The sequence below is a fragment of the Limanda limanda genome, chromosome 4, assembly GCF_963576545.1.
Source record: "Limanda limanda chromosome 4, fLimLim1.1, whole genome shotgun sequence".
NCBI classification, from domain to species: domain Eukaryota; kingdom Metazoa; phylum Chordata; class Actinopteri; order Pleuronectiformes; family Pleuronectidae; genus Limanda; species Limanda limanda.
This window is the reverse complement of record NC_083639.1, coordinates 27,046,074-27,057,617: the sequence shown is the minus strand read 5'-3', so window position 1 is coordinate 27,057,617 and position 11,544 is coordinate 27,046,074. Positions and strand designations below refer to the sequence as shown.

General features: G+C 40.1%; 2 protein-coding genes and 1 long non-coding RNA gene across 4 annotated transcripts; 2 read left to right on the top strand and 1 right to left on the bottom strand.

Annotated features, from left to right (window-relative positions):
• Nucleotides 1–458: 458 nt before the first annotated feature.
• Nucleotides 459–2,999, top strand: LOC133000012 (uncharacterized). The gene is made up of 6 exons (XM_061069852.1): nt 459–638; nt 1,288–1,368; nt 1,480–1,589; nt 2,102–2,173; nt 2,282–2,404; nt 2,527–2,999. The coding sequence occupies exons 1-6, from the start codon at nt 572–574 to the stop codon at nt 2,617–2,619; spliced, it is 546 nt and encodes a 181-aa protein (XP_060925835.1). The 5' UTR covers nt 459–571; the 3' UTR covers nt 2,620–2,999.
• A 478-nt stretch (nt 3,000–3,477) lies between these two features.
• Nucleotides 3,478–7,341, bottom strand: LOC132999717 (uncharacterized). Of its 2 annotated transcripts, none has more exons than XM_061069463.1 (5): nt 7,152–7,341; nt 6,577–6,831; nt 6,117–6,403; nt 5,663–5,790; nt 3,478–5,295 (listed from the first exon to the last, which is right to left on the bottom strand). In XM_061069463.1, exons 1-5 carry the CDS (start codon nt 7,264–7,266, stop codon nt 5,208–5,210), a joined length of 873 nt encoding a protein of 290 aa, XP_060925446.1. In that variant the 5' UTR covers nt 7,267–7,341; the 3' UTR covers nt 3,478–5,207. The 2 variants fall into 2 exon arrangements, with proteins under 2 accessions (XP_060925446.1, XP_060925447.1); XM_061069464.1 differs by having other exon boundaries at nt 6,117–6,310.
• A 104-nt stretch (nt 7,342–7,445) lies between these two features.
• LOC132999930 (uncharacterized) lies at nt 7,446–11,150 on the top strand. The gene is made up of 5 exons (XR_009678170.1): nt 7,446–7,717; nt 8,326–8,425; nt 9,030–9,182; nt 9,375–9,447; nt 9,756–11,150. It is a non-coding gene; the product is annotated as an uncharacterized LOC132999930 (long non-coding RNA).
• The last annotated feature ends 394 nt before the right edge of the window (nt 11,151–11,544 follow it).

Here is an 11,544-nt window from a genome sequence, read left to right as displayed (position 1 = left end):
AAATCAATGTCAGAGTCAAATGAAGATAATTTACTTTAGTCCAAAGAAAAGCGCATATTTTTTTAAGTGTAAAAAAATAAATGGAGCCTTGTTTAATCCTGCTCGTTTTTATATCAATTATTATTGTTAATTTCCAACTTTCACTTTTTCAAACTTTTGAAGATCATTTTGTGTAAAATAACATATTTGTGTCTGAGTGCATATATTACATCAAGCACGTGTTATTGTAGGAACCTTGTTTTTTATTACCAGTGTTTATCTAACAACGTGCTCACGTGAATAAAGTGAAATTGGAATTTGGAGCCTTTATTTTGAAACATGTGTGAGTCAATGCAGTGATTTCCGGTGTGTGGTGTAGACACAAACTGCGTCTCCACTTCCACCGTGTACCGATCTGACACACACACACACACGCACACACACACACACACACACACACACACACACACACACACACACCCTGCTGCTGCAGCTCTATAAAACCTCTCTCTCTCTCTCTCTCTCACACACACTCACACACACACACACACAGAGCCATTGAGTGGAGGAGGAACTTTCGACCTGAAGCATCATGGACATCATCTTCTCTCAGATCTTCTCCAGGTTCAGCTCCAGGACACCGGTCAGGATTTTAATGGGTGAGATCTTTAAAACTTTATCAAACTGATGTTCAGTCCTGGTTCTGATTTCTCATGTTCAGTTTTATCAAGTGTCAAACTGCTTCTGAAAGTTGATTTTATTTAAATTCATCCCTGTTGTGGCTTCTAATAATCATCGTGTTTAACGATTCAGTAAATAACTAATACCAGGAATCGATAGATACACAGCTTGAAAAGATGTGGTATGAATTATATTATATTATATTTAAACAGTATTTACAAGAGTAAAATGCATCAGAAATTATAATCCAATAACATAATATTTGATGGTAAAATTGTTTGATCCTCTTACTACATTTGATTAATAACACTTTGATCCTTGAAGTAACAGATGCAGGCCTGTAGTTTGTACTTGTGTATATTTGTGTTACAGTATTTCTTCTTTTACTTCTGTTAAAAGTCGTAATGTCGAAATCAGAGACATTTTAAGACTTCACCCTCTGAGAAGCTGTGTCTGACCTCTTCAAAAACAAAGTGATTCTAATTGTGTGTGTGTGTGTGTGTGTGTGTGTGTGTGTGTGTGTGTGTGTGTGTGTGTGTGTGTGTGTGTGTGTGTGTGTGTGTGTGTGCGTGTGTGTGTCTGTGTGTGTGTGTGTGTGTGTGTGTGTGTGTCTGTGTGTGTTTGTAGTGGGTCTGGATGCAGCAGGTAAAACCACTCTGCTGTACAGACTGAAGTTGGCCGAGGTCGTCAACACCATCCCAACTATTGGTCAGTCTGTTACGATGTGTTAATGCAAAATTGTATATATATCTTATATTTTATATATAGATCTATGTTAATTTTGTGTGTGTGTAAGTGTGTGTGTGTGTGTGTGTGCAGGTTTTAATGTGGAGACAGTGGAGTATAAGAACGTCAGTTTTACAGTTTGGGATGTTGGTGGCCAGACTGTCATCAGACCTCTGTGGAGACACTACTACACTAACACACAGGTTGGTAACACCACTGGTCCACTGGTCCACTGGTCCACTGGTCCACTGTTCCACTGGTCCACTGGTCCACTGGTCCACTGTTCCACTGTTCCACTGTTCCACTGGTCCACTGCTCCACTGGTCCACTGTTCCACTGGTCCACTGCTCCACTGGTCCACTGGTCCACTGGTCCACTGGTCCACTGTTCCACTGGTCCACTGCTCCACTGGTCCACTGGTCCACTGCTCCACTGGTCCACTGTTCCACTTGTCCACTGGTCCACTGGTCCACTGGTCCACTGTTCCACTGGTCCACTGGTTCACTGGTCCACTGGTCCACTGTTCCACTGTTCCACTGTTCCACTGGTCCACTGCTCCACTGCTCCACTGGTCCACTGGTCCACTGGTCCACTGTTCCACTGGTCCACTGCTCCACTGGTCCACTGGTCCACTGGTCCACTGTTCCACTGGTCCACTGGTCCACTGTTCCACTGGTCCATCAAACACTCACAGTAATGTCTGTGTCGTCCTCAGGGTTTGATTTATGTGGTCGACAGCAACGACCCCGAGAGGATTAAAGAGGCTGCAGATGAGCTGCATAGGATGGTAACACACACACACTGATTGATTGATTGATTGATTGATTGATTGATTGATTGATTGATTGATTGATTGATTGATTTCCTGTTCATTCTCCATGTTGCCGTGTTGCAGTTGGAGGAGGACGAGCTAAGGGGCGTGGCTCTGCTGGTTTTAGCCAACAAACAGGATTTGCCCAGAGCCATGTCCGTCAGTGACATCACAGCGGCCCTGAGCCTATCAGGGATCTCACAGCCGGTGAGTGACAGATCAACCTGTGGATGTTATTATTATTCTCAAAGCTCAACCAGACCTGACGTCCTGGAGGTTTCATTTGAACTTGACATACAGCGAGTGTTACTCTCTTTGTGTGTCTGCAGTGGGTCGTCCAGGCGTCCTGTGCTGTCAGTGGTGCAGGTCTGGTCCAGGGTCTGGACTGGCTCTCCACCCAGGTCCTCAGACAGAAGAGCTGACAGGAAGCTGCAGAGTCTTCAAACGCACCAGGATGTGAACTGAGGGAGAAACCAGGAGAAACAGCAACGATCCCAGTGGACTGGACTGTTTACATCCAGATCAGTAAAAAGACATCGGACAGCTGTGACCTCGGCCTCCTCAAAATGTAGTTTTAACATAAATATAACGACGAGGTGTTAGAGCAACAAGTTGAAACTTGAGGATCCTATTTATTGACACGTTCCTGCTGCAGGTAATTTGTTGTTGCACAAACAACTTCATCACAAACAAATCGAACGTTGAAACTATTGTTGTAGCTTTTGAGTCATTAACCTGATGTTTGGTTTCTTCAGCTTAGACGTTTCTATGACTCTATGGTATATTTCTATTTTTTCCCACATCAGACAGTATAAAAAATGTAAAGTGTTTGTTTTATTAAAGTTTTTATTGTGTCCAGTTTGTTACTTTGTTTTATTTTAATTCAAATTACCTCTCAAAGTTAACATGAATATTCTCCAGGGGCAACTTTTCTAGTTTCCTTTATTTCTATTTTTCCATATTTGCTGAACTAATTTGTAAAAAGATTAAAAATCCACTTTGAATTTAAAAATATCTCATTGAGGCAGACATGCCTGGAAAAGAGTGAGCAGCTAACAAGGTGTAAAAAAAAAAAGAAAAGAGGGATGGTACAAATAAAAAACACGAGTAAAATATCCTTGTTGTGATTGATAATCTGTTGAAATAACAAAAAAAGATTGTTTACGTGGCTAAAATAAAAACACCGTAACTAGCAAACACCTTGTTCATTGTTGAATGTAGGTGTGGAGCTCAAGGAGGTTGGTTTGATGTGAAAACAGCAGAAGACGGACTCAGACGGGTGGAGTTAGTGTTTTAATTATCACTGAAAAGCCTTTTTATTAACCATGACACTAGAACATCAAGCACATATTTACAGTTCAACACCGTCCACCCTGTCGTGTTTGATCTGTTGTTAAAGAGCAGCTCCACCAACACGAGGAAACTTCCTCCCACGAGACAACAAACCACCAAGAAATGAACTCGTCATTAGTAACTTTTGTTTTAGGCGGATTTAGAAACTTCCTCAGCTTGTTAACATCCCCACAGCCGACTGAGGAGGTCCGTCCGTCGTTCATGCAAAGTCAACGACCTGTGGACTGAAGCTCCGTCTTCTGCAGATCACTCAGGTCGCTGCGACCCACTCGGGGGGGAAAAAAACGCTGATTAATGAAGAAAAAAACAATGGAAAGCGCAACAGGCCCCAAAGCAACAACCTAGAAACACACAGATAGATATCGTGACTCCAGGAGAAACACACGACTGGTTATTTGGCGGAAGAGATGAATTAAAGACACGTGCTTCAGTTCAGTGAATGAATCCAATGTAACTTCATGTATTTTTTAAAGAGAGAAAATCTATTCGGTAAACCGTCGAAAAACAGGCGCGATTGAGGAAACAGAAATGATCTTTTCAACCAAATTCAAACAAATTTTTGACCTAGATGCACTTTTAGTTTATCTGAGTAAACGATGAGCACTTGCTTGAGTTGAGTTGTGCACAGTAAACGTTTGGGGTTTAAATAAAGATCCGTATTTAAGGAACAGCCTCGGACAGGTGTCGAGAAGAAGAAGAAGAGTTCCACCACCTGTTTAAATGTCTCATTCGTTCTATTAACCAACAGATTCTCCTACAGCTGAAGATGATGTCATCAAATGTTTTGTTTTTTGAACAGTCCAAAAGCCAAAAATATTGAACTTATTACAACAGAGAGGGAAACTCAACCACCTCTCAACAAGAAGGTGAAACCGTTCGATCTATTTTTACTTGACCATTTATTTAAATAGTTGCCAGGAAATTTTCTGTCGATCATCGATGGACAAATCAAATAATCGTTTTAAGCTCAGCGGTGACGTTCATACGTTATGTTTCACCCTGGAGTGAAATGAGTGAAGATCACAGGATGTCTTCTCAACCGCAAGGACCCTTCAAAATAAGATCTGATGTGGCCAAAGTGCCCTTGAGCAAGACCTGACACTGTCTGAATTCAGTTTGTGTTTTCTCCCGAGTCAGATTCTGGTTATTTCTGCCTCACGTTGCTCTGCTTTATAGCCTCTGTCAGTATTTTTAGCTCTTTTCTTTATAAAATAATCATATAAAACAGAAACTTACAGGTTAATCTATATTTTTTGTCCTTTTCTGGAGAGCGGAGCCGATATAAAAAGCAGCGTTTTTACACACAGAATAAAACACAAGTCTGTTACGAGGAGTTTCTTCCTCCACATGTCAAATGTCTGAATATATAGAATCCAGGGTATTACTGAGACTATTCAGCACCGTTTATGTGTAAATATAATTGTATCAAATCGTTTGATTTGATTTGGATAAATGCTGATTGTTGATTCATTCTGAGTTATTATTGGAGGATTAAATGAGAAACAGAGGATGCAGCTTGCTCTCCATCTGCTTGTGTGATTCACTGAAGCTCTCCTCCCTCTCTTTTCTTACTCTCCTCCACTCAGAAGACCATCCTGCTCTTCTTCTCTCCCCTCAGTCCACGCCCCCTCCCCCTTTTGCTGATTGGCTGTTGCTACTATATCTCGTACGTGTCCTCCAACAGCGCGTCTTCATTGAGAGAGTAGCTGATGTGGGACCAAGTGAGGACAGAGCCACGGGACGGCCTAGAGACACAAACACAACATATGAAACTATGTATTATAATGTATTATTCTGTACTATATGCTTTTCCATACTGCAGTATATACTATACTCTAATATAATATTGATAATCAAGAAATCAAAACCACAATTTTAACAGATTTGCTGCAGTCTGATTGTGAGTCAGTAAAGGAACAGATTCTGTTCCTTTACACTTGTGATGACACGATGGGTTCTCTGACCCTGAACCTGAACTGTCATTAATCAATCAATCACACACACACACACACACACACACACACACACACACACACACACACACACACACACACACACACACACACACACACACACACACACACACACACACACACACACACATGTTCTTACCCGTAGGTGCTGGGACTCATGTATTGGATGATTTCTCTGTAGTTTAGAGGATAATCCCACATCTGTACGTCTGTCAACTGGCCATCAAATCCTGGAACATTGATCACAGGTTCTTGTCCCTGTGGAAACTGAACACACACACACACACACACACACACACACACACACACACACACACACACACACACACACACACACACACACACACAGCAGGGAGATAATTTTAGAGACAGTGATGAAGATTTAAGATGATTAATACACAGCAACAGATCCTCCGCAGGATTCAACTCAACCGAGTGGTTGAGTTGATGACGACGAAAACAAATATCTCAGGATGAGAAAGCAGTGACACACACGAAGAAGACAGAGAGGTCAAAAGAGTTTGACCCCCAGAGGTCATGTCTGAAAAACACTTGGACCCGAGGCCCAACAGAAGCAACCACCACCTCCTCACCGGATAGCGCAGTCTCTTCCTGACGCTCATGTTTGAGCCGCTGAACACCTGCCCCACGTTCTTCACACTGTCCATGGTGACACAGACTCTGGTCCATATGTCCGGGGAAAAACCTCCTGGCCAGAATTGAACGTTGGGTTTGAAGGTTTTTGAGTAATACCCATCCCAGGTCAGTGAGTAGAAAACACCGGAATCTGTTTCCAGAGTCATAGGGTACGAGCTGGATGGGAAGAGTTTGAATAGTACGGTGGAAGAGTCAGTGAGGTAAGCCAGACACACAGACAAACCTGCAGGATGCAAATGAGGAAGTGTCAATTGGATATCATTAAATATAAAAAAGAAACATGTCTTTAAGTTCAAGACTTGGTTATAATAACATCTGGAACAAGGTAAGTACACTCAACAAGATATAGCGTCTAATATAAATCATCGTTTTGATGGATTTAACTTTGTTAGTCACCTGTAGTTGAAAGTGGCGTGGTCCTAGGGGTGGTGGTAGTCTCATAGTTGGTGGTGGTCCACTCGGTGGTGGTCTCAGGGGTGGGGGTGTTCTCAGGGGTGGTGGTGATCTCAGTGGTAGTCTCATAGTTGGTGGTGGTCCACTCGGTGGTGGTCTCAGGGGTGGGGGTGGTGGTGGAGGGGGGATAGAAGGAGATTCCTCCTCCATCAGAAGATAAGGTGAACATCTTCCCATTCAAATTTACTGCAGGACGAGCTGGAGACATGAAGAGAAAGAAACGTCAAAGATCTTTTTCTGCACATTCTATCATCAGAAGTGTTGTAGAATACACAGTAACATTATTAGAGTTCTCATATATTTTATATTTTTGTCAATGGCAATAGATGATAAAGGAATATAATATTTTTTATTATAATATCAAAAACCTTTGTGCGGGTGTGGGACACTGAAAGTTTGTACTGAATCAACCTGTTTGTCAAGTAAAGGTTCAATGTCATCTTTGTGTGTGTGCGTGTGTGTGTGTGTGTATGTGTGTGTGTGTGTGTGTGCGTGTGTGTGTTTGTAACTACTTGTACCTGTTGTCCATGTTGAAGAGGTTGTTGTAGGTTCTCGAAAAAATGTTGTCACACCCGGCACTGACATCATAACCATCACAATAGAAACAAAAAGCAGCTTCATCTTCATCTTCATTCGCCTCCTCAGTCAGCAAGGTCTCTGCAGTGAAGTGTATCTGTGTCTGTGTCTGTGTCTGTGTGTGTGTGTGTGTGTGTGTGTGTGTGTGTGTGTGTCACTGTCCCCTCTGAACAGGCTGCACCCTCCTCTGCACTCTTAACCCGGATTTTATTTGAACTAAACTTGTTTAGTGGTCATAACTTATAATGTCTAGTTTCGTGAAAACAGTATGTCATTACTTAATCAAATGAGTTGTTTGCACTATTCACCTGAAACACACAACGTTACTAATGATGTTAAGCAGAGCTGACTTAGAATGTTGCTTTTCTGTAAGAAAGGGGAGGGGCCTATTTGAATTTCTGCTCGGTGGCATGTTGGGACATGCCTGCAGGGCCCGGTGTGAGGAGTCTGGCTGCTGCTGCTTCACGAGTGATATTCGACGGTGTCAAAGCCTAAACCAAGTGGAACGGTAAATATAATTTTCAGTAGCTTTCCTGGATATGTTACTACAAAAGAAAAACGGTCCAGTGACCATACAAGCTAAAGTTAACTTGTGTCAATGTGATTTTCTGTCGGCTCATAGATAGCTGCCGACCACAAAGCTTCAGCATTCATTTGAAAACCTTTTTTTTTCTTCTTTTGTATTAAGCAGCGTTTATTAATCCTACACCAAGTGGAATGGCGAGTGTTTAATTGAACAATCTGTGGATATCTCTGGGAACAGTGACCTAAAGGCTTTGTGTTAGTGAGGGGCATTATGATTGCACGTGCTTGTGGCTAACGCTAGCTATTTTCTGTTCATAACCATATCTATTCAAAATGCGTTTATGTTACTGCAACTAAGATGTTAGGCTGACGTTTTTTAATTTTCTCTTTGTTGTGAAAATGCAGTGGAACTGTAAGTACTGTGATTTTATATCTGAGAAAAGGGGTCACCTTTTAAAACATTACAGGTTAAAACATGGGAGCTACACCAGAACTGTAGCATTCCCTTGCTTACACCAATAATGTTTGTGCTAATTGAATTCCATAAATGCTCTTAAGGTATACTTATCTAAGATTCACCCAAATGCACAGGAGGCACACATGTGTGAAACTGCCCAACTGACCTTTCGACTCTGAACCTGCCATAAGCACGATAATGGAACGCTGGCCTGCTCTATTCACAGAAGACCAGGTATGTTCACCCATTATCTTCTCACCACTACGTCGAATGGAGGGGTGGGTGAAGTGTTTGAGTCTACAAAATACTAAAAAGCAACCAAAACCAATACAAGTGAAGTAACTTGTGACCACTTCTTCAGAAGTAATAAAACGGCAGAAAAAACATAACATGCCTCCATTCTGCTTCCATCAGTGGTGTCATCTGAGTGTCACCAAGCCCTGACATTCATATTCGTCTCGAAATGGCATCATTTACACCAAGTTTTTAGCCTAAATGTCCTCTGATATCCTCCTCTGGAGTCTGTTCACCCTAGCACACTCCACACAAGCTCTCACCCTAGGCTGCGCAGTAACATAGCTTCTTCAGGTAGTGGACATTTAGGGCAAAAACTTGGTGTAAATTACGCCGTTTCGAGTTGAATTTGAATGTGACAGTGGGAGTGGGCTTGGCGACACTCAGATGACTCCACACAAGCAGTATGGAGGCATGTTATGTTTTTCTGTTTAATTACATCTGAAGAAGTGGTCACAAGTTACTTCACTTGCATTGTTTTTGTCTGAAAGCTTGTAAAAACTTTAAATGATACATTTTTTTAATGTAACTTTGTATTTTTCAGATCTACATGAAGTACAGTAGGATTGTGGGCAAGAACCTCAAAAAAGAATTCTTTGAGGGCATCGATCGGCACAGTCCTTGTCTCGTTGAAATATTTTGATGTAAGAGAGGGATCATTGGGCAGCAGTTGACTCAGCTATCACAAGAGACCAAGGTTGGTCCATACCCATCCTGTATTTGCATTGTTTTCACAGCTTATGTAATTTTCCAAAAAAGTTGTACTTTATTAATTGTGCAGTAGAATCCAAATTGTGCTTGGTTATTTGGGCACTCCCATACAAACCATTAATTTCCTGTCATTGTATCCACAGTATCTAACTCTTGTTGTCATATTACTCTCCAAAAGACTACAGATCCAACAGATATTCGTACAATGATGCTCAGAGGCCTTCTCCAATGACTTTTTCAAAGCTTGCTTTGTAAGTAACCTCTTTCTTTATCAAAGAGTATATAACATTGTGAATGTGTCATGTTGATCTTTTATCAATTATTTGTTAAAGGGACTCATTATCTACTCACCACTATACCGTAGGGGTGGGTGAAGTATTTGAGCCCAAAAAACTGCTTTTTTTTTGTGACGTGTTTGTTAATTTACTCCTTTAATCATGACCAATTCAGCCCTCCCTCATGTTTCGCAATATCCCATGACTAGGCTACATTGCTAAACGTTACTAATGCTTATTTAATGACAGAGATGTCTTTGTGCTCTTATGTTTGTCTCCTTAAGGACTCAGATGATGATGATTCCTACCAACACATCGACATTAGGATCCTTCTTGTTGAGCTGTCAACAAGAAGATGCTGCATCTCTATCCAGCATCTTTGAAGATAATCATTGAGGAAAAAGTGGTGATGGTTAACATTGAAGACCTGCTGAGGGCTGTTTGTCTTCTATTGGGACTTGCATACGCACTTCACCTCAACTACCCCAAGTCGATGAAGCACAGATTCCAGTTCATTCAACAGGTACTTCTATCGTTGGGCCAGAGTGCGCTAAAACCAAGGTTGCAAACACTGAAAAATGTAATGATCTTAAGTGAAGGTCAATGTGGTTTTAGGTCAGTTAATACAAGATGGTTTAAAAAAGGCCATGCACCCACAAAAACTCCAAATCCACAATTTGCTTTGCCCTTTCTACATGACTGTATCTGTAAAAATAATTCTGTGGGTATATTTCTGACTAGTTTTCTTACGAACACAAATGAATTTGTTAGCACTCGATGTATAACATGTATACATGTATATAAAGTTTTGGTCTCATATGGACAAATCCACAAGCTTGGTGTCTGGCTACACGGGAATAGCACATAACAAAACGTTTTTTGTTTATTTGTATTATGCAAGAATTTATCTAAGTTTAATGAAAGACAGGAATTTCCAGCCATGTGTGTTCCATGGTACAATATGTGTTGTGGTGTATGCTCAGGACTGAATATTGTGTTCACCAGATTTGAAAATTTACACGGTTTATCTGTCCTTCTCCAGTCAGTTTAAGTTTTAGAGGCTTGTAGCCAGTTTATATGTCCAGTTTTTTATACATACATCAGATATTGTTATATGCTGTGTGTTATAATCCCTTTCCAAACTAATTTTTATTTAGTTTATTCAAGCTATTTGAGTGATTGTCATGAGTGGTTTATTTGCCTTAGTTTCTAACAGTACTACTAGCAACAGTGGAAGAGGCCGATTACGTTTTATTTGTGGTTGTTCTAAAAGGTAGACAAAAGTCAAAAATGTCAACACTGAATCAGTGTTTATTACTTTGTATTATGTTAAAACTGATATAAGTAAAAAAAAAGAGAGGGGAAAGGAATTTTCAGCCACTTGTATTGTACGGTGCAAGATATAGAGGCATATGTTTGACTGCATTTTCTACTCAGTTGATTTTATACAATCTCTTAAACAGTGTTAAATTGTTGTTTCCAGTTTAAATTCACTGATGTATGGGTCATAATGTTTACAAGGATTTAGCAGATATTGTTATACAGTACGTCTGTGTTCCTTCACCAAACAAAGTGTTACAGGCAGTTTTTTTTGTGTCTGTTTATACTTGTCTTAAAAGTATTACTGTTATATAACATTTTAAATGTTTTTTCAAGAATAAAATACATTGGAGCATTTATATGTATTGTTTAATGTCTTACTTTTCATTTGATTTTGTTTAAACAATGCATTTTGCAAACTCAAAATATGATTACATTAAACTTAAAGACATCTCTTACATTAACAAATGATTTTAAGTAGAGTTAAATAATGTTGTAATTGTTATTACTTAAACAAGTTAGTTTGTTTAACTTAAAATTATAATTTCAATTCACTTAGACTTTCTAGTAGAATTAATTTATGTTAACTAATGATTTTGAGTTCAGATTACTAATGTATACTCAAATATGTGGACTAAATCAACTAAGGTTTTTATGTTAATACAACTTAACTTGTTTAGTTTTTACCTTATGTAAAAACTTAAACGGTTTAAGGCAACGGGTTTCCTCACCTTTTTCAAGTAATGTCAACTT